This window comes from Brachycentrus maculatus, unplaced genomic scaffold (genome assembly GCF_059751285.1).
Source record: "Brachycentrus maculatus isolate JH-2025_06_01 unplaced genomic scaffold, ASM5975128v1 h1tg000559l, whole genome shotgun sequence".
In the NCBI taxonomy this organism is placed as follows: Eukaryota; Metazoa; Arthropoda; class Insecta; order Trichoptera; family Brachycentridae; genus Brachycentrus; species Brachycentrus maculatus.
The window spans coordinates 1,130,507-1,156,403 of NW_028281302.1; the positions used below are offsets into that span (position 1 = coordinate 1,130,507).

General features: G+C 34.8%; 1 protein-coding gene across 1 annotated transcript in view; it reads left to right on the plus strand.

Annotated features, from left to right (window-relative positions):
• Dhc36C (Dynein heavy chain at 36C) overlaps positions 1–25,897 on the plus strand; it is a 66,849-nt gene that overhangs the window by 8,845 nt on the left and 32,107 nt on the right. Inside the window, exons 13-41 of the mRNA XM_088273180.1 lie at positions 74–251; positions 1,247–1,368; positions 2,794–3,078; positions 3,749–3,871; positions 4,730–4,883; positions 4,966–5,129; positions 5,423–5,485; positions 6,658–6,802; positions 6,922–7,050; positions 7,352–7,514; positions 8,608–8,723; positions 9,498–9,654; positions 10,013–10,149; positions 11,206–11,436; positions 12,016–12,181; positions 12,286–12,431; positions 12,928–13,176; positions 13,724–13,884; positions 14,632–14,639; positions 15,054–15,244; positions 16,005–16,184; positions 17,612–17,743; positions 18,770–18,991; positions 20,037–20,234; positions 21,055–21,178; positions 21,844–22,019; positions 23,266–23,417; positions 24,410–24,557; positions 25,067–25,279. Coding sequence (XP_088129306.1) covers positions 74–251; positions 1,247–1,368; positions 2,794–3,078; positions 3,749–3,871; positions 4,730–4,883; positions 4,966–5,129; positions 5,423–5,485; positions 6,658–6,802; positions 6,922–7,050; positions 7,352–7,514; positions 8,608–8,723; positions 9,498–9,654; positions 10,013–10,149; positions 11,206–11,436; positions 12,016–12,181; positions 12,286–12,431; positions 12,928–13,176; positions 13,724–13,884; positions 14,632–14,639; positions 15,054–15,244; positions 16,005–16,184; positions 17,612–17,743; positions 18,770–18,991; positions 20,037–20,234; positions 21,055–21,178; positions 21,844–22,019; positions 23,266–23,417; positions 24,410–24,557; positions 25,067–25,279 — 4,633 coding nt within the window. The remainder of the gene's footprint in view (positions 1–73; positions 252–1,246; positions 1,369–2,793; positions 3,079–3,748; positions 3,872–4,729; positions 4,884–4,965; positions 5,130–5,422; positions 5,486–6,657; positions 6,803–6,921; positions 7,051–7,351; positions 7,515–8,607; positions 8,724–9,497; positions 9,655–10,012; positions 10,150–11,205; positions 11,437–12,015; positions 12,182–12,285; positions 12,432–12,927; positions 13,177–13,723; positions 13,885–14,631; positions 14,640–15,053; positions 15,245–16,004; positions 16,185–17,611; positions 17,744–18,769; positions 18,992–20,036; positions 20,235–21,054; positions 21,179–21,843; positions 22,020–23,265; positions 23,418–24,409; positions 24,558–25,066; positions 25,280–25,897) is intronic.

Sequence of the window (25,897 nt, forward strand, 5' to 3'; positions counted from 1 at the left end):
AGTACATTTAAAATTATTTCATGTTTTATTGAAATCATGTTTATGCAATGTTTTTGTTTGATTTGATGTTTAGATTGAGTTTAGCGCTTACGAAAATCGATCAGTTCAATGAAGAAGAAACTTCTTTCGGTTGGGAATTGTCTCAATATCCGCTACGGAAACAGATAAGCGATAAACTGATGCCATTCAAGAAGCTTTACGACAGTGCTGATGAGTTCTTAACCAAGCATAACAAATGGATGACTTCTAGGGTAATCAAATAATATTCTTTAAACAGATATTTTATTAAACTTTATAAAATTAAACAACTTTGTTTTAATTTATGTATTAATTTAAAATCAAACACAGATTTTTGAGTCTACTAACTAACTAACTTCCTTAGTAGACACAAAAAATCTGTGTTTGATTTAAAATTAATACATAAATTAAAATGGAGTTCCACAAATTAAACGCCAAATCAATAAATAACTTTGTTTTAACCACTTTTTATTATTAATAAATAATAATAATAAAACCCTTATCCGCACCCCGATGGTGCATAGGGCACTGCGTCATATAAACGCAGTGTTATCTTGATCGTTTACGCATGAAGGAAAGGTGATCAGCCCTCCGCTTCAGGTACCAGTCCAGGGTAATATTGAATAAATATAACACTGAAAAAATCACTTATATTTATTTTACCCGAATCGAACCCGGGACCTACACAACGGTAGCCGAGCGTGCTGACCATTACACAACGGAGGCGGACACTTCAACTAAACATTAAAATTCTCATAGTTAATCAACAAAATTGTTTAATTTTATAAAGTTGATAAAATGTGCCACAAAGGATCTGCGAAAAACATTCAAGAAAAGATATTTTATCAATTGTTTTGGCATTCACTTTGTGGTAAGACATTATGAAATTGTAAATTAAAACACCTGTTTTTTACCACATGAGTTATATTTATATTAGCTACTAGTTTCCGAAGATACAGATGCTTCCATCTTCAGATATGAATATAACTAAGGGGAACAGAATAAACAACTTTAATTCACCATTGCTTTCCATTTTTCCTTTATTCTCTAACTCCACCCCCTGACTCACCCCCCTAACCGTAACTTAACTTCCGAAACTATTTGTTAAAATAAATATAACTCAAGTGGTAAAAAACAAGTGTTTTCATTTACAATGTCTATAAACAGTGTCAAATTTTCATACGCCTTTTATATTATCATATTCTCAATTGATTGTTTTTCTTTAAAGGTAGGAAGTTTTGAACCGGAAGAAATTGAAACTGATGTGGGATACTATTTCAAAACAATTTATAAGTTAGAAAAAACATTTGGTGATGTGCCAGATGCATGTCAACTAGCCAGAGATGTCAGGTAATTTTCATTTTAATTCACAAAATTACATAATTTAGGACATTAAAATATAATTAATTTAACGTATATTGATAGTATTCTTAAGGTGGGGAATGACCAGACCATTTTGTTGTAACGTAACATTCACGGCGAGCATCCGACTTTGGATGTAGCACTCGGAACGAGCGGCGAGCAGCTCGGCTCGCTGTTCTGACTATACGAATGCTCGTTTCGTAATGTGTTACGTTACGACGAAATAACTCCGGTCAGTCCCCACCTTTAGAGTTATAATTCTTTGAACCATGAAAAATAGTGTATTTTTTGTAAAAAAATATTTTTTTACTGTGGACAGCATCTAAAGTACATGACTTTTATATCTTTTCTGCCATGTAATCAACCAAATATTATAATACAAATCGATATTTCTTTTTGTATATTTTTTTTGTTGTTATTCACATATTTCAAATTATGCATTATTGACATTTAGTATTTTCCTACAAATTTGTATGTAAGAGGTTACTCCTTCACTATCGTTATGAGATTATATTTAACTCTTACCACTCTGTGGGCCAGACATTCTGGCCCGTATGATTCTAGTAGGCAGCTCCGTGGGCCACAATGTCTGGCCCGGCGCAGGTATAGCTTTAATCACTGATTTCTCTATCACCCAAGTATATTCTACCAAAAAATATTTCAGATAATACAGTTAATCTTAATTAATATGGTCATACGAATTGCCAGACAGAGTGTCCCAAAATTAGGGAACCAAAATATTTATTTTAATGGTAGAAAAACGTTGCATTTTTTTGATCAGAGTAGCTGATTAGTTTATGAGAAAAAATGGTCAGAGTGGAAAAGGTTAAGGATGAAGATATTGTAATTATGACACACTAACTTTATTAAATTTTCTATATGCCTCTCTTTATTTTTTTTTCTCACTCTGATCAATCTTTGGATTATCTGTTTCTCTATATACTAGTTATATTAGAAAAAATTAAATAAGGATAATGAAAAAGATAATAATACACTTAAAATCAGAACCAACCAAGGCGATTTGTGTACCGAAGTAATTTACTTAGGAAACTAACAATCAAAATAATATTGTAAAATTGTGACATAATGCAGTGCCTTATATACTATAGGGTGTAAATTAGCAAAGGATATACACACTGGGCGTTTGTCCACTACACGGAATTTTACCATCCGGCACGTCAGTTAGCGTTTGAAAACGACGATCGGCTTGGATTGGCTTGTGCTTTTGTCCATCTTTCTTTGGATCGGAGCTCTTGATCGGTGCGTGAACACGTTGCGCATAAATTTGATCACGCTAAACTGTCATAGTCGCTTTCATTTTTCAAAAACGGACTGCCGGACCGTGAAATCCCGTGTAGTGGACAAACGCCCACTGCCATTTTTATGTATACTTATGAACTTTACTATTTTTAGAATAAAAATTGAAGAGTTCCGTGAGCACATGCCCATCATAAATACCCTCGGAAACCCTGGAATGAAGGCCAGGCATTGGGAACGAGTATCGGAGATTGTAGGGTTCCCAATAACCGTTGATGATGATTTGACACTGGAGAAAATCATAGACTATGGATTGGGCGACTACATCTCCAAATTTGAATCAATTTCGGAAGCAGCTACCAAAGAAAACAGCTTGGAAAAGAATTTGGACAAAATGATGAATGAATGGGCCGATTTAGCATTTGAAATTTTACCGTACAGGTAAAAAAATTTTAATTTAAAAAAAAAAAAAAATTCAGCGGGATACGCAGGGTACTAATATTAGCCTCATATATATATATTTAAATAAAACTAACTAACTAACTATCACGCCGCTTCGCCACAGGGGTAGGCAGAGAAAATAGAATGCCACACCAATCTGTCAGCGCAAATAATCTTCGCCTCTTCCACATTCATGCATCTCCTCATATATACTCACCTTCAAGTACTGTATTATGCCTTTAATTAATGATTTAATAAAATTTTCCTCGGTCTTCCTCTTGCTTTTATTACTAACCGCATTCGCTTCCCAAATTTGTTTTACCATTCTTTCTTTACACATTTGTTCCACACGTCCAAACAATTCTCAACATGCCTTTCTCAATTTGATGAATAATACTTACCTTAGGTTTGCATTCTTTTGCCATCTTTATTGATATCAATATAAATCTTGATATAAACAAATCCACAGTGGGGCAAATCTAGAATTTGTGACCCAACATTTGGACACACAAAATATTGTGAAGCATTATTTAACTATTTCAAAAATTATGCCACTGTGTGTTGAATGCCTCTGTAATGTCAAAGAAGCAATCAGCATCTGAATGAACATAAAAGTATATAATTTGAAAGTATTATTGACTTGACTTAATGAATGTTTATTTGTTTAAAGGGATTCTGGAACATATATTTTATCCGGTGTAGATGACATTCAGTTACTCCTTGATGATCACATTGTGAAAACACAAACGATGAAGAACTCGCCTTACATTAAACCATTTGAGAAAATCATTACGTAAGTATTACTTATTTAATATTTAAAAAAAAATAGTACTATTTCTGTAGGCTCTGCTCATAATCAATCTAAAGATAGTTAATGAATTTATTTACAAGTTTTCCCTTGGAGTTAAATTTTCAACAGAAGTAGCCCTAATGTTATAATAATAAAACCCTTATCCGCACCCCAATGGTGCATAGGGCACTGCGTCATATAAACGCAGTGTTATCTTGATCGTTTACACATGAAGGAAAGGTGATCAGCCCTCCGCTTCAGGTACCAGTCCAGGGTAATATTGAATAAATATGACAGTGAAAAAATCACTTATATTTATTTTACCCCCCTCGGGAATCGAACCCGGGACCTCCAGAACGGTAGCCGAGCTTGCTGACCATTACACTACGGAGGCGGACACGGAATTGTTATTATTTGTTAAAAATATTGGAATGTTGTACTATGATATTACATCATCTAAAATGATTGGAATGTTATATTATGATATTAGATTAACTAAAAATATTGAAATTTTTAGTAAAAAGAGAGATATTTTTGTGTTTCAAAAAATACTTTAATTTCATACTGTTTCTGTGAGCCGCTTAAGGCTCATTATTAGAAATAGGTATCAAACTGTGGTAGAGTGGGTTCGAACCGAGAAACTCTGGCTCAAGAGTTCGCAAACCACCCACACAACATGCTTCTGTCGTCTTCGTATTACATTGTCTAAACATATTGGAATGCTATATTACGATATTACATCATCCAAAAATATTGGTTAAATTATGATATTAAATTGTCTAAATATGTTGGAATGTTATATTATGATATGTATATGTAATTTACATTATCTAAACATGATTTTCTGTCTAAATTGTTTAGAGCTTGGGAATCAAAGTTGCAACTTCTTCAAGAGATAATGGACGAGTGGCTTCGGGTACAACTGACTTGGATGTACCTCGAGCCCATATTCTCTTCTCCAGATATTCAGCAGCAAATGCCGGAAGAAGGCAGGAAATTCAGTGCCGTCGACAAGGTCATAATTTGAAAAATTAAAGGACGCATAGTATGTAAATGATTATTTACGTTGCATTGTAATTTGTTTTTTTCTATTCCAGGTTTGGAGAGAAATTATGAAGGTTGTATTCGCAGAACCGAGAGTACTCGATGTGATTGAAATCGAAAAGATGCTGGAACGACTGAAGAAATGCAATAGTTTACTAGAGGTCATTCAGTATGGCTTGAATGCATATCTAGAAAAGAAACGACTCTACTTTCCCAGGTATTTCTTAAATTTATTTTAAATCCTCCGTATTATAATATTTACACAATCTAATTCTGACAGATCTCACGGTGGTTTCTGGGGCAATGAAAATATTTACATCTTCCATTATTGTTTTTGATCCATATCAAGATACATATACATTTTAAACGATCATGAAATGTTGGCTTTTCAAAGATTGACAAAATTGGGATTTATTTTATGTTTAAATCAATTTAAATCTTGGATATTGGACATGTCAATATTTAAACTTGTTTCTACATAACACTAATGTGAAAATTCAATTATTCTAGATTCTTCTTCTTGTCGAATGATGAGCTGCTTGAAATTTTATCCGAGACAAAGGATCCAACACGGTAAATATAAATAAGTTACAAATTATGACTGATCACGAATGGGCAATGTTACTTGCGTCCCGTTTGCAATATATTTGCAGTGCCTATCTGTGAAAATCAGCAGTTTATGTAACTAACTATGGGACTAGTATTAACAGGGAATGGTTCCTCATTATATATTTGTCTCAAATTATTTCACATGAATTTTGCTCATGATATTTTATGCCCTTTCATATTCTTTAACAAACTTTAAAAATAACACCTAAAAATATTTGTTTCAATACATTTCTTGGTATAATTTGATTTTCTTTAAAAAAGAGAAAAAAAGAAAACTTAGACTACACTAACTTAGACTAGCCATTAGTTTTACCTGATTCCAGAATATACTATGCCCAATTTTTTTATTTTATTATTTACTATTTTGAACTTGGAATTATTCACACCTTACGGATGATATTTATTATTTATAGGTGTCTCAATTTAAGACCAAGTAGTTATCTTTTTTTTAAATACGAAAGTAGATGGATGTCTGATAATTCCGGAGGTTACAACTAGATAATTTGGTACATGTGTAATGTTCACCCTTCTGCCTATTAGTGAACATCCATATTGCATTCCTTTTTGAAAGATGTATATATGCACTTTTGTCGAATTCCTTAATCCGTTATCCTTTAAGCCAGCAAAATGCCAAGTTGTAAGATGTGGAATGGCAAGACATCCATCTTCTCTCATATTGTTGTAAAACCAAAACAAATTACTCCTTACATCTACCCATGCGTGGAATGCAACTTCTCGCAAATGGTATTATAGGTCACATAGATATACTTAGCACTCGTTTCACTCATTTCAAACAACAGTGTTTGATGCCCTAAATTTGAGCGACATGTAAATGTAATTTTCTGGCAATAGCTTTGAGTGACTCTTTTTTTTCTTTCTTCTTTATCCTACACTTATTTGTATTAATATTGTTATGCTATGTTTATTATTTTTATTGTGTCATGTACTTACGTTCAACTATATTGCTGTACTATATAATTTTCTATGTGTAAAGGCCTTCCAGGCGTATGCACCAATAAATAAATAAAAATAAAAATATTAAAATGACAATAAAAGCAATACATGCTTCGCTTTAAGTTGAGACACCTTTAATATATAAAAAACATATCTACTTAACAGTATAATCTATTTGACAGCGTACAGCCTCATTTGAAGAAATGCTTCGAGGGGATCGCCCGACTTACCTTTACCGAAGAGCTTCTTATTACACATATGAAGTCATCAGAAGGAGAAATTGTCCCGTTGATCATAACAGTAAACACTATTTTGGCTAGGGGCCAGGTAAATAAATAAAAATATGAACAAAAATAAAATAAACTAAAGTTGTTACATTCAATTTATTCTAGCTGCCTTTACATCATTAGCAAGTCAAATAAAGGATATTTTCATGTTCTTTGTAGGTTGAAAAATGGTTGCTTGAATTGGAAGGGGCAATGAAAAAATCAGTACACAATGCAGTCGCACTATCTTACGATGCTTACATTGTAAACAAGCGTGAAGAATGGGTGTTAGTATGGGCCGGTCAGGCTGTAAGTATTAGCTTGAATACTGATATATGTATATGCTCACATATTTCGGTTTACCATGATATTTATGACACTGAAATTTTCCAACTCATGTTCATTGAAATCCTGGAAACTTCTAATTCTTCTATGTTTATACATAAAACATGATTTTTTAAAAATATTTGTTCAAGCCAAGAGAGTGTTAAATGAGGTCATCTCAAATACTCGATGATTGACTGCTAACCTTCAACGTGGAGTAGCACAGTAAGAAGAAGAAGACACTAATTCACACATTAACAACTTGGATGAAATTCTCTATTTACAGGTACAATGCATAGCAATGACTTTCTGGACATCAGAAGTCACGGAGGCAATTTTAGAAAGTAACAAAGCCATGCAAAACTATTTATTGAAGTGCAATGTTCAAATATCTAAAATTGTGAATTTGGTCAGAGGCGAGTTGAGCTTACAGAATCGCATAACTCTTGGTAATCTACTGTTTATTTATATTGATAACATATTTTACAGACTATGAGACGCATCTTAATGCATTTCGGACGGGTGTTTTTTACGCTTGCAGACCACTGGTGACTGGATTTCATAATTATGTTCATTTAGTTAAGACCTTAACAAAGAGATTGATACATAATATTAACATAAAAACATTAAATATATCATTCTTTCTTTTGTAACTTTGAAATAAGGCCACCGCAGAAGGTAAAAATACCCTTCCCGTCCTTAAGCATCAATGGACCGAAGGTAGAAATACCTTTCCCGTCCATAGTGTGTTAATTTTTAAGATTTTTTAAAATAAAAATAAACATATTTACCAATTTTATTATTAGATTTCAAAGACAAACTGATTTTTTTCTCTTTATAATCTCTGAAAATCATAGATTTTGTGTTGAATCGGCGCCAAAATGTTGTAACCACGGAATTTTAGGGTTCTTGTGGAATCCTTATCAATATTAATGGGGAGATGTTCGCCTCAGAAAACATTGCATTACATAATTATAGTATAAAAACAAATGCATGTGTGGTGTTGTGTGGCAGACTAAATTTTTTGCTGTACGTTTCCCTTCACTGCAATGTTGCCAGATAGTGATAGGTTTCCCGCGGCATTTAATATATCGTAGTCATACAGAAAAGTAACCAAGTGCATTTTTTTACAAAAACGTGATCATTGACTACTTCATACCTTACTAGCTTAATGTTGCCCTGAAAAAAATCCCAAAGGATTTTAAACTTTGAAGTATAATATGTTGACTTGTTGAAAATGACTACGTTGATGTTTATTTTCTCGCCAAGCAAAAGTGACTTAAATGGCCCTCCTGAACATTTTATGTTTTATAAGTTGGTCACTTTCTCCTGTACGACTACGATATGGACATTTTTATGATTGGCTAGAATTTTAAATCAAACACTGAAGATTGTTAAATTACTATTGAGTATAAGACACACCCGTATTTTGATGGCAATTTAAAAAAAAAAAAGTGCACCTTATAGTCCGTAAAATATGGTAAGACTTTGTTTGCTATTTTAAGTTTTGTGTAAATAATTGAAATATTTTCCAACTTTAAGGTGCACTTGTCGTACTGGATGTCCACGCGAGAGATGTGTTATCAGAGCTTATAGAGCTGGATGTTCAGTTTGAAAATGACTTCAACTGGTTATGTCAAATTCGCTACTACTGGGAGGTAATTTTTTCTGCTTAATGTATTTATAAGTTTATCTTAATCAATCATCCCCGCCATCCGCAGTTGACCATCCGTAATGACGAGGAACATTTGTTAATTGTTCTCTTTTCTACCAAACATTTAAAGGACTTCAATTTTTCTATCTTGTTACATATGTTTTGATTTTTATTTTTTATTATGAGGTCAAGGGATTTTGCATCCGTTATGTCACTATGACTATATTAAGGTGGAGACTGACTGGAGCATTTCGTCGTAACATCGCTTGCGGCGAGCATCACCGAGCATCCGAAACTATGGATGGAGCGCTCGGCTCGGTGTACTGACTGCCTGAATGCTCGCATTCTAACGTATTACGTTACGACGAAATGCTCCGGTCAGGACGGTTTAGGACCTCCCTCTGTATCATAGCTCACTCTCAAGACCTACGTGAGTCATGTAGCTCATGACCTGTCTTGGTAGTAAGAGCTTCACCTTTTCTGAGTCAAGTGGTCCTTCAAGGATGTGACTTAGCTTGCGAGCGGGTGCATCACATAAATAATGTGGATTAGTGTTTCGTTATCCTCCATACAAAATCTGCAGATTGGGGAGTCATGCAGTCCAATTTTTGACATGTGTTTCCTACATAAGTATGTTGTTTTAAATGTTAAAATGTCTGTAAATTTTAAAGCATCCTTGAGGTGATTTCTTATGAAATCTGTGCTATATAAATTTTCCAATATTATTATAATTTTTATAATCGTTATTGCATATTTTCAACGATGACTTATTTTGAAGCTGCAAGAAGATGGCACGATGCAGATAGCAACGAGAATGATTAACTCCCAGCTGATGTACGGGTATGAATATTTGGGAAATACCGCAAGACTGGTAGTGACCCCGCTGACCGATCGATGCTTCAGAACACTGTTTGGGGCGCTCCATTTGAATTTAGGTACAAATTTATAAATTTTTTGTAAAAAAATTCTATTTTTTTTTTAAATTGTTGAAGTCGTTACTTGGCGTGATCAGTATTTCAAATACTTGAAAGTGGTCAGGTCAGGAGTCAGAATAATCGGCGGGAGAAGATTGTTTGCCAAGGCAGAGTGGTGTGGTGTTCTATTCTCTCTACCTACCCCTGCGAAAGCAGCATGGTGGATTTTTTTTTTCAGTTTAGTATTTGTTATTTTACTGTTAATGGCACGTCTTTGCACACTTTGCAACGTGTATGTTTTAGAAATATGTGTAATTTTCAGGCCTATTTGTTTACATTTAAAATCTGTTAAGACGTTATTTGAATTTGCGTTTTTGAGGTGGTGCTCCTGAAGGTCCGGCTGGAACAGGGAAAACGGAAACTACAAAGGATTTGGCAAAAGCTGTCGCTAAGCAATGTGTCGTATTCAATTGCTCTGACGGATTGGATTATATTGCCCTTGGAAAATTCTTTAAGGTGAGTTGACACACTTTTCTTTATTTTTTAGGGAATTATCCGCAAATCCTCTATTGAGGCTTGTCTGCAGGTAGGACAGTAAGGATAGGGAATGTAAATGAAAAACATTAATCACAAACACCCAGACCAATTTCATAGAAATCTTGCTTGATTTTTTTTGTTGCAATTAGCGAGAATTGAATTCGCGACGCCAGTTTCGTAAAAAAGAAGAAAAGAGAAAGAACACACTTCAAAGATGTTTGACTTCACATTGCTTGTGGGTAAACAATATTTGAACAACTGTCAATAAGCACGCTGTCTGCTATGATGAATGTTTAGTATTGCGTGCATTTTTATTAATTTTTTGTTCAACAGATGGCGCTGCCACTGTGGTAAATGAAATTGTTTAAAAAAAAAGACATATTTTTACCCGTCACAGGTGTATAAAAACGTGCCCATATTCGAATGCAACGTTACGAAAAAATATTAAAGCAATCGGTGAACAATTTTAGAAGGTTTAAGATTTTGAAAAAACAAACTTTTTCATTATTATTTATAAAGATTGTATTTTGTAAAGATATTTGATTTGCTGCCCGTAACTGTTAAGAATTCCTGTAGTGATCATGTCTTTAATAACAGTATCCGTCGATGGTTGCTTCTTGTTGGAGGGGATAAGGTAGAAAGTGAATTAATTAAAGTCCAGGTGTAATTATTTTATTGTAAAACCTTTTATACTGAAAATTGTTATTGTATCTATTGTATGTAATGTAAAAAACCTAATAATTGAAAAAACAATTAATAATAAAATAAAAAATTGTATTAACATGTAAGTATTTCGGCTCAACACAGGCGTAAAGAGTCGTAATACATATAGTAAAAAAAAAAAGTATCTTTGAAACAAATATGTATCTATGAAATAAATAAATAAATTGAAATTGAAATTGTATATTCCCTTCATATATTCAACAGTCAAATCACATTGCCTCGAGCTGATGCAGTGCCCTATGCACCATTGTGTGCGGATAAGGGTCAGATGATAAATCCTTGATGCTATTGTGATTTTTCTGACTGGTTTAGGGATTGGCGTCTTGCGGGGCGTGGTCATGCTTTGACGAATTCAACCGGATCGATCTGGAGGTCCTTTCCGTGGTAGCCCAACAAATCATGAGCATTCAGAGGGGCTTGTCTTCTGGCTCCACAGAGTTGGTGTTCGAAGGAACGCTCTTGAAACTTGACAAAACTTGCGCCGTATTCATCACCATGAATCCGGGGTATGCCGGACGATCGGAGTTGCCTGACAATCTAAAGGTAAATATTGAAAAACACATTTTAAAAGATATTTACTATTCTTTTCTATATATTTAAACCTGATTACTTTACTAGACTAGGCCAAGAAAAGCTCTAATAAATTATCAGTAGAGGGTGACAAACTTACAAAAATTTTCAAGCTCGTTTTTACATCTTATAAGATGTCCTTTTTATAAATTTGTACTTTTAATAAGTTGTCCTTAATCCTACCTAAACCGTCTCTAAAGATTATTTACTCTTCGTTGGTTGAATACATTTGAAGATATGGAACAAAGTTATGAGGCATTCTACAAAAACAAACATGAAAATGGTACAAATTCTGCAATATTCCACAATAAAAAACAATAATTACAATAATAACAAAAACAATAATTTATATAAATATATAATCAAAGGGATGATAGAAAATTGTTTTATAATCACATAAAGTCACTTTCAGTACGTGGAATATTTATGGATGGATATCATAGTTGACCAACAAACTAGTAAAAAGTATAAAAATCCTATTGTAGGCACACATTATTTTCAAAAGCATTACGTTTTTAACCCCTGAATATTTAACTTTATTTTACTTTTAAGGCGCTGTTCAGGTCGGTGGCCATGATGGTCCCAGATTATGTGCTGATTTCTGAAATTGAACTATACGCATCCGGATACCTCAATGCCAAACCATTGGCTGTTAAAATCGTGGCCACATATCGACTATGTTCGGAGCAATTGTCATCACAATCCCATTACGATTATGGTAATTAGTTTAGTATTATGATTATTTTTTAATTGACAAAAATTAAATTAACACTGTACAAAAAAGATGATGGAATAAAATTACTTTTTACTTTTTCTTTCAAGGAATGCGAGCGGTAAAATCCGTGCTAAGAGCAGCCGCAGCCTTGAAACTTCGTTATCCAGATGAAATGGAAGACATGATCGTGTTGCGGTCTATAAAAGATGTCAATTTACCCAAATTCCTTAATCAAGACGTCCCATTATTCATGGTACATATGTTACATAAACATAATAACTATTACTATATAATAACTATTTTTTGTATGAATAAAGATTGCATGTGAAGACTAAAAAACTTTAATAATCTATAATTTTACAATGATCCAAATATGTACTATATTGACACATTGTTGTCGGGCGGTTTTTTCATCAACCCTCACCTTTATTAGTATACTAATAAGGGTCTTATACAAACCACAAGTGACCTAATCGCAAGTAACCGCAAACCCAATTGCAATCTGTACATTGTATTTTGGCATATCTTGCGCTCTAAGTAAGCAAATAGAACGCATATAAGTATCTTCCGCTCTCTATCAGTAACAGTTTGTTACTGGTAGAGAGCTGGATACACTTATATGCGTTTATATGCATATTGTTTGCTTGTAAAATACGCTTTTAAGCGTATTTTACAAGCAAATAATATGTTAAAACAACAAGCCAGATAATACAGTAGTACTTGATCATAAATCTTTGAATAAATTTTAGGGTATTATATCGGATCTGTTCCCTGGACTTCTTATGCCTCAGCCCGGTCTTCCAAACTTGGTGGAATGCTTCCACGACGCTTGCAAAGCCTTGAACCTGCAGAGTACACCGTTCATGGTCGAGAAGGCCCTTCAGGTGTATGAAATGTTGCTAGTCAGGCACGGTTTGATGATTGTTGGTTTTCCGTTCTCGGGGAAGACTTGCACGTACCAAGCCTTGGCCGAAGCCCTGGCCCTTGTCAGCGAGAGGGTAAGATAGTAACTTTGATAATTTGCTTTGAAGATAGTTTGTTCAGCACTCCTACCGCACTGGGATGGTTTAATAAGCCATACAGTGGCAGGCTTCCGAAGAGGCTGACGAAGAGCTCCAACCTCACCGTAAAACTGCTTGTGGAGGCAGATGGGGGCTGGCATGTGGCAGCATTGGAGTTCAGTATTGGAATAGCAAACATCAGCGAGCTGACTTTCTTATATCATCTCTCTGATATTAATTATTAATAACACTATGATTTTGAGTATTTTGTTGGTTTGTATTTTCTTATTTCTCGATGCATTTATTTCTTGCCTGTTTATTTAATTTTTTTATTATATTTCTTTAATTAATGTTTTTCGTTTCTCTTATATTTTCATTATATTATCGTACCTACTTATTACACTATGTTTTATAAACAAAATATGGCGCGACTAAGTATTGTGCTCACCGCTTATTCATGCCAAAATAAACAATTATTATTATTAATAATGGAATTGTGTTGTGTTGCTATTTGTCTCATAATGGTATGTTTATTTTTTTAAAGGGTTTAATGGATGAAAACAGAGTTCAGTACACCATAATAAATCCAAAATCAATTACAATGGGACAACTATATGGCCAGTTTGATGCAGTTTCTCACGAGTGGTCAGATGGAATCTTAGCCGTGAGCTACAGAGCCTTTGCGGTTTCTACGACCCCGGATAGGTACAATTCGCTTGAAATTTTATTATCTTAAGGCATTGATAGTTTTTACACACCTGTACTGTTGTTTCCATTATGTACACTCCCGAGTACTTGAAACTCTCAAAACTTGAAACTTGCATAAATATGATGCAGTGTCCTATGCATCATCGGGTATGGATAAGGGTCAGAAGAAGCAGAAGAAAAAGTCACATAAACTGTATTTTATTCTTTGTGCATTATGGTCCCCCGGCGTTGACTATCAATTGAGACTAATTGTCCCTGTCTTACCAGCTCTAAACAGTGCCTCAACGGTCCAGATCTAAAATTTATCTTCGTCTTCTTCATATGCCCTGTCAGATCCCTCCAAAGTTGGCAATTACCATAGCAAAAGCTTCGCAGTCTTGCACTGTCCGGAACAACTCCACCCCTCTTATCCCGGTCATGTAGCGAATGTCGCGAAGCCACGATGTCTGTTTTCTGCCAGCTCTTTGGCTTCCTTCTATCTTTCCAAACTTGATAATTTGTAAAAGGTGGTATTTCTCATTTATTGTAATTGCAGACAGTTGGTAGAATTCCATATTGAAATGTTGGGTAATGTATCCAAAATTAAACAATTTACATTTTACATTTATTTACATATGTATATGTTAATACGTGACGTGTTTCGTCTTATAAGACATTATCAAACACTGACTAAAAATATTTACAGAATGTCCTTAAATACTAACAATAATTGCTATTATTAGGTCTAGGTACATATAATGGTAGGTATTTCGGTGGGTAATGTGGATTTGTCACTGTCCGCCTCTGTAGTGTAATGGTCAGCACGCTCGGCTACCGTTCTGGAGGTCCCGGGTTCGATTCCCAGGGGGGGGTCAAATAAATATAAGTGATTTTTTCACTGTAATATTTATTCAATACTACCCTGGACTGGTACCAGAAGCGGAGGGCTGATCACCTTTCCTTCATGTGTAAACGATCAAGATAACACTACGTTTATATGAAGCAGTGCCCTATGCACCATTGGGGTGCGGATAAGGGTTTTATTATTTATTATTATTAATGTGGATTTCTATGAATGTTAATTCTCCCCACGAAATACTTGACCCAGATATGAAATCTTCTGAACCTTGATATTAAACGAGAGTTCTCTGTGTGATCCAGCTTGCTATCTAAAATGGTATAATTAGTCACATTTTTTACTTGCAGAAAATGGCTCGTGTTCGACGGTCCTGTTGATGCTATATGGATTGAGAACTTAAACACTGTTCTAGATGATAACAAGAAACTATGCTTGATGAGTGGAGAAATCATTCAGCTTGCCAACACAACGAATTTATTCTTTGAACCGATGGATTTAGAAGCAGCCTCTCCCGCCACTGTATGCTATTTATGTTTTTTTTAAATGTAAATTTTATATGTAATAATACTTTAAGACTACTTTCATAGACAGTTTTTAGAGGACTACCTACCCTCCAATGTTTCTAGACTTTATAATATCAAAACCTGTACATAGAACTTTTTCCACACAACCTATCTTTGTCTGATATATGAGTAATCTATATTTGTGTAGTTTGCTTGTTTTTCATTTTAATATAATTTTTACTGAGCTATATTTAGTTTTCCTTTTTCTCTGCTAATTGTATTTTTTTAACAGTAATAAACACTGATTTTCAGCACTGTACTGAACTGAATCTTAGAACGCCTGAAATAATTTTACTTGTTGAAATGTTCAAGCTTTGGGGGACAGTGCTTAAGGTAGCTTTTTTATCCTGAGACAATCAGCGGAAGACAATCAACCCTTCCATCAGCAAGTATATTATCTATTGGCAGACTGTTCGAGCCTCGAGCAACGTTGTCACAATACAAATCTCCGTATAGGGCCTTCGTCATTCTAGGTTCCATGGCGTCGAACAATTTACCTCCAAATCTAAGATCTACCTAGAATTTTGAGTTCCAATCTAAACTCAAGGCCCAACCTTTCCCGAATTCTTATCCATAGTAACTAGTTTAAATATAAAATTTCACTTTACTTTTGCAACTGTCAAAACGTAAATTGTAAAGCACCTTTAAGGCAATTGTTCACATAAATGGCGCAATGTAAATAGGGTTTTTTTTATTGTTTATTAATTTTTTTCCAGGTTTCTCGTTGCGGTATGATATACATGGAACCGAGTGGGTTGGGATGGGAACCGCTTGTAGAATCTTGGCTTAACACGATGCCGCCAAGTCTGGAAATCGTGCACCATCAAAATATCCGAAGATTGTTTCATCGCTTTTGCCATCCTCTTCTGTGGCTCATAAAAGCGGGAAAAGTAAAGGTAGTGACATACCTAATCAGTCAATATACAACTTTCTTCCCTTTTTCCTTATTGCTGAGGATCATCCCCCCTGCTGGCTTCCTCTAGAACCTCAAACAACACTATGCTATTGATCCCTGCATTATGTAGCCTTTAGAACTTCCGCAACGGAGAGGCATATCGCTCACTCCTTTCAAGAACGTCATAAATCAAAATTCGTCAATTTTAAGTTGTTCATGTTTTCGGAATGCTCAGAAAATGTACTATATCCCAGCAAAAGCGGCATATTTTTAACTTTATATCTACCCCTTACGGGGTAGAAAGTGTTGTTTTTGCATTTTGAAGAAAAGGTATTGATTAATTATTTTTTGAAATATACTAAATATTTTTTAAATTGAGAAAAAACTTTCAGGTTTTACCGAAAAAGATATGTTGCACATTAAAAAGTTCAATAAGTGGCTTGATATTTATTTTAAAAACATTGTATTATGTTTTTATACTTAAAAAACGTTCTCCTGAAAATAAATGTTTTTTGATTTATGACGTTCTTGAAAGGAGTGAGCGATATGATCTCTTTCACCTGGTCGGTCCATCGGGTTAGAGATCTGCCTCTAGCTCTCTGACCTTCTAGGCCTCCGGTTATGACAAGCCTCTGGGGGCCTAGGCAGAGGCAAGGTAGACAAAAACTGGGGAATTCGTCTTTGGTATAGAGACAAAAAATTAGTGATCCACATCTGATGCAAGATCAATGCGTTTGCATAATTTTAATGCAATCTAAATAAAAATTATTTAACCAGAGCATCATTCTCCATTTATTGCGATCCCTTTAATTAAAAAAAAAACAATTGATTAACCTTATAACTCCCCTAATTATGCTCGTATATGATCTCTCGTATACCCTGAATTCACAAAGTATGACCTAAGAGTGTATATCGCCCACTCCTTTCAAGAACGTCATAAATCAAAAAACTTGATTTTTCAGGAGAACGTTTTTAAAGTTTAAAAATATAATACAATGTATTAAAAATAAATATCAAGCCACTTAATAAACTTTTTCATATGCAACAGACCTTTTTAGGTAAAACCTGAAGGTTTTTTGTACATTCAAAAAATATTTAGTATATTTAAAAAAATTATTAAATAATATCTTTTCTTCAAAATGCAAAAACAACACTTTCTGCCCTATAGGGGGTAAATATTAAGTTAAAAATATGCCTCTTTTGCTGGGATATAGTACATTTTCTGGGCATTCCGAAAACATGCTCAAGTGAAAATTGTCAATTTTTGATTTATGACGTTCTTGAAAGGAGTGAGCGATATATTGATATTTAAAAGAATGTTTGCATCGAAGTGTATTTTTATACAATTAAATACTCACTCACGAAGATTGAATATGAGCGGTTACACGCAATACTATTGACATGTCTAAATTATTATTAATTTAATAGGAAATGTTCCCCACGTCAGAGTCTATTCTCGTGAAAGCAGCCATGAACATTTTCGATTCGTTCCTTGATGATTTTTATGATGAAAAGTACATGCAAAATATATCAGACTTGGATACCAGAGCCCAATTAGAGGTAATTAATTATTCTCAATATTATTAATATTTAAAGCATTTACTTTGTGGTTAGTCATTTTTACTTATTTATTTTTTTACAAAAATGTTAATAAAATTAGTATATAACCACTCACCGAGAATTTTACGTGTACCGGTTTCGAGACGTACCCGTCTCTTCGTCAGGACAATCACTAACACAGCATGCAAACAATACTACCCTTCACCACCATAGCACCATTTACACACTCAAAACTACACAAAATGTCTAATGCATGCGATTTTTGGTCGACCCAAAGACTAACATGCACTATAGTTTTCAATACAGACATGCGTTACGAGCCGAAGTTAAACGTACATTAAAATTAGACTAGGAATCGAATCTACTTATATACTTGTAGGATGAGAGGAGTGGGGGGGGTTCGAATTGGATATTGACGAATCGTGTTTAATTGATGTCGAATCAAACAATGGACTATATGTATATCACGTCTCGAAACCGGTAGACGTAAAAATCTCGGTGAGTGGTTATATACTAATTTTATTAACATTTTTGTAAAAAAATAAATAAGGTAATTAATTGTTATTATTTACATCCCTTTTATATATATTTTTCAATTTTGTGAGAATGTCTACTTTATAATATTCTACCCCACCACAATCCACCTAAACATGTTTTTATACACTTTGTGTACATTTCTGATCATTGTCTATCCACTTCTCAGGAGAGAACACATTCCATTCCTCTACATAACACAAGATTCTTCAGTTATTTCAAGACAATTTTCTCTTCTTCTTCATCTTGTTGTAGGCCTTGTGGCCTGTTTTTTAAGTAAGATTAGCCTCCTACGATGTCGATTCCCAGCTATCAACCCATCTCGTTGGTGGTCTGCCCGGGAGTCGTCTACCATGGGGTTGGTTGATGATTTTGTGTGGATATCTTTTTGGTTTAGACACCAATTCTGAGTTTCTGTTAAGCCCGTCACTGCAGAAGGGTTGCCGCATTTTGTTTGGTGTTAGATAATTATTATTGGTAAAATAATTACAGGGAATATTCTTCTTCTCCACAATCTGGTCACTGGGTGCAACGCTGGAAGCTTCAAGTCGTCACAAATTTGACATGATGTATCGTGGATTGCTTGATAAGGAGTTTCCGCAGGACGTTATAGAGAAATTGAATTATCCGTTTGAAATAGCCAAGCCAGATAAGAATTATATATTCGTTATACCAAAAGAGGGACTTGTGTATGATTACAGGTATATCAAAGAGGTGAGAATCCATGTAAAAGAAGATTAACAGTAATTATATAATATTAACAATAACACTGGCTGACATGATGTGCTTTTTAACAATAACATAGGGCAACATGATGTACTTTTTAACAATAACATAAGCCCACATGATGTATTTTTAACAACAACATAGGCAGATATGGTGTATTTTTAACACTAGCATCAGCGGATATGATATGTGTTTAATGAAAGAGCTAGGCGAACGTGATATATTTTTATTAATAACATGAATCGATGTGATGTATTTTTAACATAAGCATAAGTGGACATTTTCTATTTTTAACAATAGCAAAAGCAGACATAATGAATTTTTAATAATTACATAAATGATGATGATGTATTCTTAACATTGTATTTTTGCCCACACAATGTATTTTTAACAATAACTTGAGCCAATACAATGTATTTTAACAATAACATGGCCCAACAAGATACATTTTTAACAATAATATTGCCAAACATGGTGGATTTATACCAAAAACATGTGCTGATGTATTTTTAACAAAAGCATGGGCTGACATGATGTATTCTTAGCAATAACAAACACCAACATGATGTATTTTTAACATTAACATAAGCTGACCTGATGTCCGCCTCCGTAGTGTAATGGTCAGTGCGCTCGGCTACCGTTCTGGAGGTCCCGGGTTCGATTCCCAGAGGGGGGTCTAATAAATAAGTGATTTTTTCACTCTAATTTTTATTCAATATTACCCTGGACTGGTACCTGAAGCGGAGGGCTGATCACCTTTCCTTCGTGTGTTAACGCTCAAGATAACACTGCATTTATATGATGCAGTGCCCTATGCACCATTGGGGTGCGGATAAGGGTTTGAATGAATGAAAAAAATGACCTGATCTATTTTTAATAATTGCATAAGCTGACATGATGTATTTTTAATAATGAAATGGGCCAACATGATCCTCCACTTCCTTGTATTAGGTAGCAGTGAGAATAATGTTTTTATTTATGGATGATAATAATGATTCCTTGTAACAAAAAGAGAAAATTTGGTATTTTTTAGGGTAAAGGCAAATGGAAACCGTGGAACGACGACATGCTGTCTGCCCCTCCTATTCCTAGAGACACAGCGGCCCACAGCATCATAGTAACCACTCTCGACACAGTGCGATACCTCGCCCTCTTCAAGCTACTGGTTTGCCACAACAAGGCGGTCATGATGGTCGGACCCACCGGGACCGGCAAATCGTCTTACATCATTGTGAGTTTACTTTGTGTTACCAGACAATTTTTCAAGCCAACTGTTGGCAGTAAAAATAAACCAGTTCCCTGAGCTTAACTTCCCTAAACTTTAGCCTGAGCGTGACTTGGGCTAGGAGTTTGTATTACATTGATGAGTTCGAGTGCTGCTCAGGCAAATCGTATTCCAACTTGGCGATATTAATTTGCCCGAACCAAATATTTTTAGGTATTTGTTTTTATTGACTAATCCGAGCAGTGTTCGGGGAGTCTTGTTTTGACGTTTGGTGATGATTTCCTGCACTAACGAATTTTCTCACCAAAATTAGATTTTTAAGTGGTTAATTAAAGTATTCATATGAATGTGATTAATGTTTTATTATTTATAGTATTTACTTCGTGTTTTGTCAGTTTTTACAAAAATGTTTCAATGACAATCAAAGACATAGGAGCAAAGCTTGCTTCACCCACATATCAAATATATTTGTACAAATTTTATTATAAATATTTGTTTTGAGACGTACCCGTCTCTTCGTCAGGACAATCACTACACCAGCATGCAAACAATATTATACGTCACTACCATAGCACTATTAACACCTTTGCAATTACACAAAATTTTATCACATAAGTTTTTGATTTTTTCATATAATTTTGTGTGTGTGAATAGTGCTATGGTAGTGATGCATAGCATTGTTTGCATGCTGGTGTAGTGATTGTCCTGACGAAGAGATGGGTCTTGAAACCGGTAGACAAAAATCTCGGTAGTGGTGTTATACTATCATTGATAATATTTGGTAAAAAAAGGTAATAAAGTATTTATTTTAAAATCATATTTGCAGGACTTCTTAATGAAGAAGGTTGATACCAAAGTGTACAAGTCACTCATTATGGGTTTCTCAGCTCAAACTTCAGCCAATCAGACGCAGGATATTATTATGGGCAAGCTAGATAAGAGACGAAAAGGTTTTTATATTTCATTATTATCAAATATAAAATTGATATTTATGGTTTTCGCACACTTATCGTCTTAGTGCCATATCAATCAACCAAAACGCAAGTTTTTCTACTACCACTACCACCATCACGCCATTTCTCTGCAGGGATAGGCAGAGAGGATGGAACGCCTCACTTTTTTATCTTGAGATACACTCCTAGCTTCTTTCATATCTGTACATGCCCTCTGATTATATAACATTTTGACACTTCCAGATTTTGGGTTCTGATTGATCCGGGCGCGCCAAGTCTTTTTTGACCTAATTTGTTCTGTTCTCCCGTTCACGTTTGCCAATTATACTTTCTTAGTCATTCTCTTGTTATCCATTTGCTCTATATGTCCATACCACCTTAAAGAACTTTTCATAAGGTAGAGACTGACCGGAGCATTTTGTCGTATAACACGTTACGATGCGAGCATTCAGGCAGTCAGTACAGCAAGCCGAGCGCTTCATCCATAGTTTCGGATGCTCGCCGCGAGCAATGTTACGATGTTTTGTTACGACGAAATGCTCCAGTCAGTCTCCACCTTTAATCGAAGAGGAAGAGAAGAATCATTTTTATCCATGTCGATAAGTGTGCAAAAACCAATAAGATATTTTCTTTTCTTGAAGTTGAATGTTTTTGTTCATAAGGAGTGTTCGGTCCTCCGGTGGGAACAGAGTTTGTGGTGTTTGTGGACGATGTGTCCATGCCGCAAGCTGAAACATACGGAGCTCAACCGCCTATCGAAGTCCTTCGCCAAGCCCTTGACCAAAAGATGTGGTATGACAGGAAGGAAAATGTTCCCATGAAACTTACAAATATCCAGGTAATTTGACCATATAACAAAAAGTCTAGTAAAAAAGCACAAATAAAAGAGTTTATTGCCAATCCTTACCCCTGTATTTATCCTCATCCCATAAAATCATTTATTCAGAAAATTAACATTGTTTTGTATTCCATGTGCTCAAAATCAACATAAACGCAGCCACTACATACATTAACAAAATATCCAAAGACAATATTCCGAATTATGGTTTTTGTTATTGGCGATTCCTGACCAATATCAAAGACACACATACTAAAATTTGTGAAAATTTAAGGTTTGATTGTAGATCGAAGACAAATTATTATAACAGAGTAATTTTTTTTTACTGTTAACACGTTGTCGGCGGGACACGGCATTTGCCGTTTTTCGTGGACTGTCGGTCAACTGCGGGACACGGCAAATGCCGTTTTTGTTGACTGTCAGTTATCGGCGGGAAACGGTAATATGCGGGTTTGTTATCAGCGTGAAATAAAACGCGTTGAAGGGTAATCTGCTACCTGGGTGCTAGGCGATAGTCTGTTGACGTTATTTGAGATGTCTTGTCCAGATTAGCTAGTGTGTCGCTTGTAAAGGCATCCCCAGAAATCTAGAGTTTTTATGCGATCTCAATCTTTCGTTTTCGTTAGTTTGAGGCATTTCACGTATTGGACTATTTTTCATACCGCTCGCACTGTTTTGTTTACTGTTTGGTATGTTATTATTTGAATATATTAGCATTGTATATGGAATGATACCTCGGAGGAGAAGACTATTTTTTATAGTTTACAATGCTTCTAAAATTGTTAAATACGGAATACTTAATTAAAAATTATGATTATAATTTATTTTTGATGATCAAATGTCATATATGATTTCTTTGAAAATTTCAATCGAAAAAATTATTTGGTTTAGAAATTGTGTCAATTTTAAGAAAGCGATATATCTTTGCACTCATCGCGAAAAACACCCGCTATAGGCTATAGTCTATTGTTCGAAGCGCCCGACTACAATGTGTTGACAGTAAAAAAAAATTGTCATTAAGGCCCATTCTATAACAATTATTAACAATTTTTATAGAATGGGCCTTAATGAGAGTTTAATCAATGTTCTTCAACATTTAGTCCACTTTGCAGTAGCATAATGATTTTGTTGTGAATAACTATTGACGTAAGGTTAAATAGCTCAAAGGATTTGTTTCGAGGATTGCCAATTTTTCATCAAATATCCTGAAATATGTGAAAAATGCTGTTTTTTTGTATACTTTTAGTTCATGTGCGCCATGAGTCGACCAACCCCAGGAACAAAAACAGTGACTGCTCGATTCAGCCGACATTTTGGATTCCTCTGCATTGATGAATTTGATGATGATACTATGATGGTCATATTTAGTAAAATAATGCTTTGGCATTTAGATACAAGGTAATTAAAAGAAAAATAAACTTTTCCTCGGGAAATCCCACTATTTATTAAAATTTATTGTAACACGTATTTCAACACATTTGATATCATAAAAAAATATATGTTTAGGTTTGTACATATTTTAAATGGTAATAGTCTCATTTTCATAAAATTCTACCTAAAGGGTGCTCATAAATTATTTAATAATACATGTCTTCTTCAAATCTAGAAGACATGTGTGAGACCAATCTTGACTTACTCTTATGAAACAAGAGCCAACACAACTGCTGACAACCAAAAATCTGCTCAGAACTTCTGAAATGAATCTTAAGAGGGACAGGGACACTTAGAATGAAAATATCAGGCAAACCTATGAAACTTAAGAGGGACAGGGACACTTAGAAAGAAGATATCAGGCAAATTTATGAAACTTAAGAGGGACAGGGACACTTAGAAAGAAGATATCAGGCAAACCTATGAAACTTAAGAGGGACAGGGACACTTAGAATGAAGATATCAGCCAAACCTATATAACTTAAGAGGAACAGGGACACTTAGAATGAAGATATCAGGCAAACCTATGAAACTGAAGATATTGTCGGATAGAGCAGGAACAGAAGAAGGTTTCGGAGAGATCACGGGAATAGAATGGACATGTCTGGAATCCCGTACATTGCGCCAAACGAGATACCACTAGGCTATCACCTCCCCGGAAGACCTTTAAAGAGATGGAGGGATAGTTGGTCGTCAGCATCCCAGGAGTAAAACTTTCTGGAAAACAGATCTTACATCTATTGTAGAATAATAAAAGAAGAAGTCTTCTTGCTGTATCACTCCACGCTGAAGGTTGACAATCATCACGAAATTTTATGTTTATCTGCACTCATTCTAATCAGCCACTTAGTGCTACGACAGAGCTACTCATAACCTTTTACCTTTAATTTTGCTGTATAATATAAAACATTGCTTTATAAATCTGATATGGTTTAAATTATTATCATTTTTCTTTTCAGGGGTTTTTCAAAAGACTTTGATCCTAGTATAGATCAAATTGTGTCAGCTACTCTCGATATATACAAAAATTGCCGCCTTAATTTACTACCAACGCCTGCTAAATCACACTATACTTTCAACTTGAGAGATTTCTCCAGGGTTATTCAGGTGGGATTATTGCTTTTTTTTTTGGTTATTTTTGTGAGTTCCAACATAAAAAAGAGAACCTTGCCACCAACTTGTCTGATTACTGGAATTTATCATCGCAACGACGAACCGAATGGAATACAGATATATTATATAATTACACTGGCAGCGATGATCAACCTATCCCAATTTTATTATATAACTGTCAGCAAAGACTTTTTTCAGGATTATTTCCACATATGTCAGTATTCTGAAAAATTATTTACTACTTTGTAATTATTTAGTAGTACAGTACTACGTTTCACAGAGAATTTGAGATTTTGAAATTGTACTGTCAAACTGTCTGTTAAACGAGCAGTTTGGAATTGCTTGCAAAATATTAACTATTTGATTAAAATATTTTACTTGTAAAAACGTCTTAAACCATATATAGAATGTTCAAATGATTTGAATAGACTTTGATATACAATATGTGATAAAATAGCCAATTTTCATCATCAATAATTTTAGTTTTTTTGTCTGTTTTATAGGGAGTCTTGTTGTCAGTGCCTGAAGTGATTCTAGACCTTCAGTCGATGAAGAGGCTCTGGGTTCACGAATGTCTCCGAGTATTTTCTGACCGCCTGGTGGATGGAAATGACCGAGCTTGGTTCGTTGGAGCCCTCAGGGAAGCCACCAAGAATTGCTTGGACGATGACTTTGATACCATGTTGGTTCGGCTGATTGAAAAACCAGCTACTGTGGTGCGTATTTAATAACTGTTATGTGATAAGGTTGATCAGCAATAACTCTGATAACTGGTTTCTAAGAGAGACAAATCTAAAATCCCGCTTGCCAGACTATGTGGGTAGTTGTCACCACTGTGTCACCAACATACCCACATTCCTTACAATTGCATTTTATAACTGTTACTTTATCTTGTCCGCCTCCGTAGTGTAATGGTCAGCACGCTCGGCTACCGTTCTGGAGGTCCCGGGTTCGATTCCCAGGGGGGGGGGTCAAATGAATATAAGTGATTTTTTCACTGTAATATTTATTCAATATTACCCTGGACTGGTACCTGAAGCGGATCACCTTTCCTTCATGTGTAAACGATCACGATAACACTGCGTTTATATGCAGCAGTGCCCTATGCACCATTGGGGTGCGGATAAGGGTTTTATTTTTTATTATTATTAATAATTTAATACAAATTTAAGGCAACCCAATTAGGGCTGCAGAGATTTCATGCAGTGCTTTCTTGATTTATTATTCCACACCCGATAAGTACACCACCAAAAATCTTATCATGTGTCATTTTGCATAAGCTGGGAAATAGCATATTATGTGACATAATATTATTTATTAACTTGGCATTGACA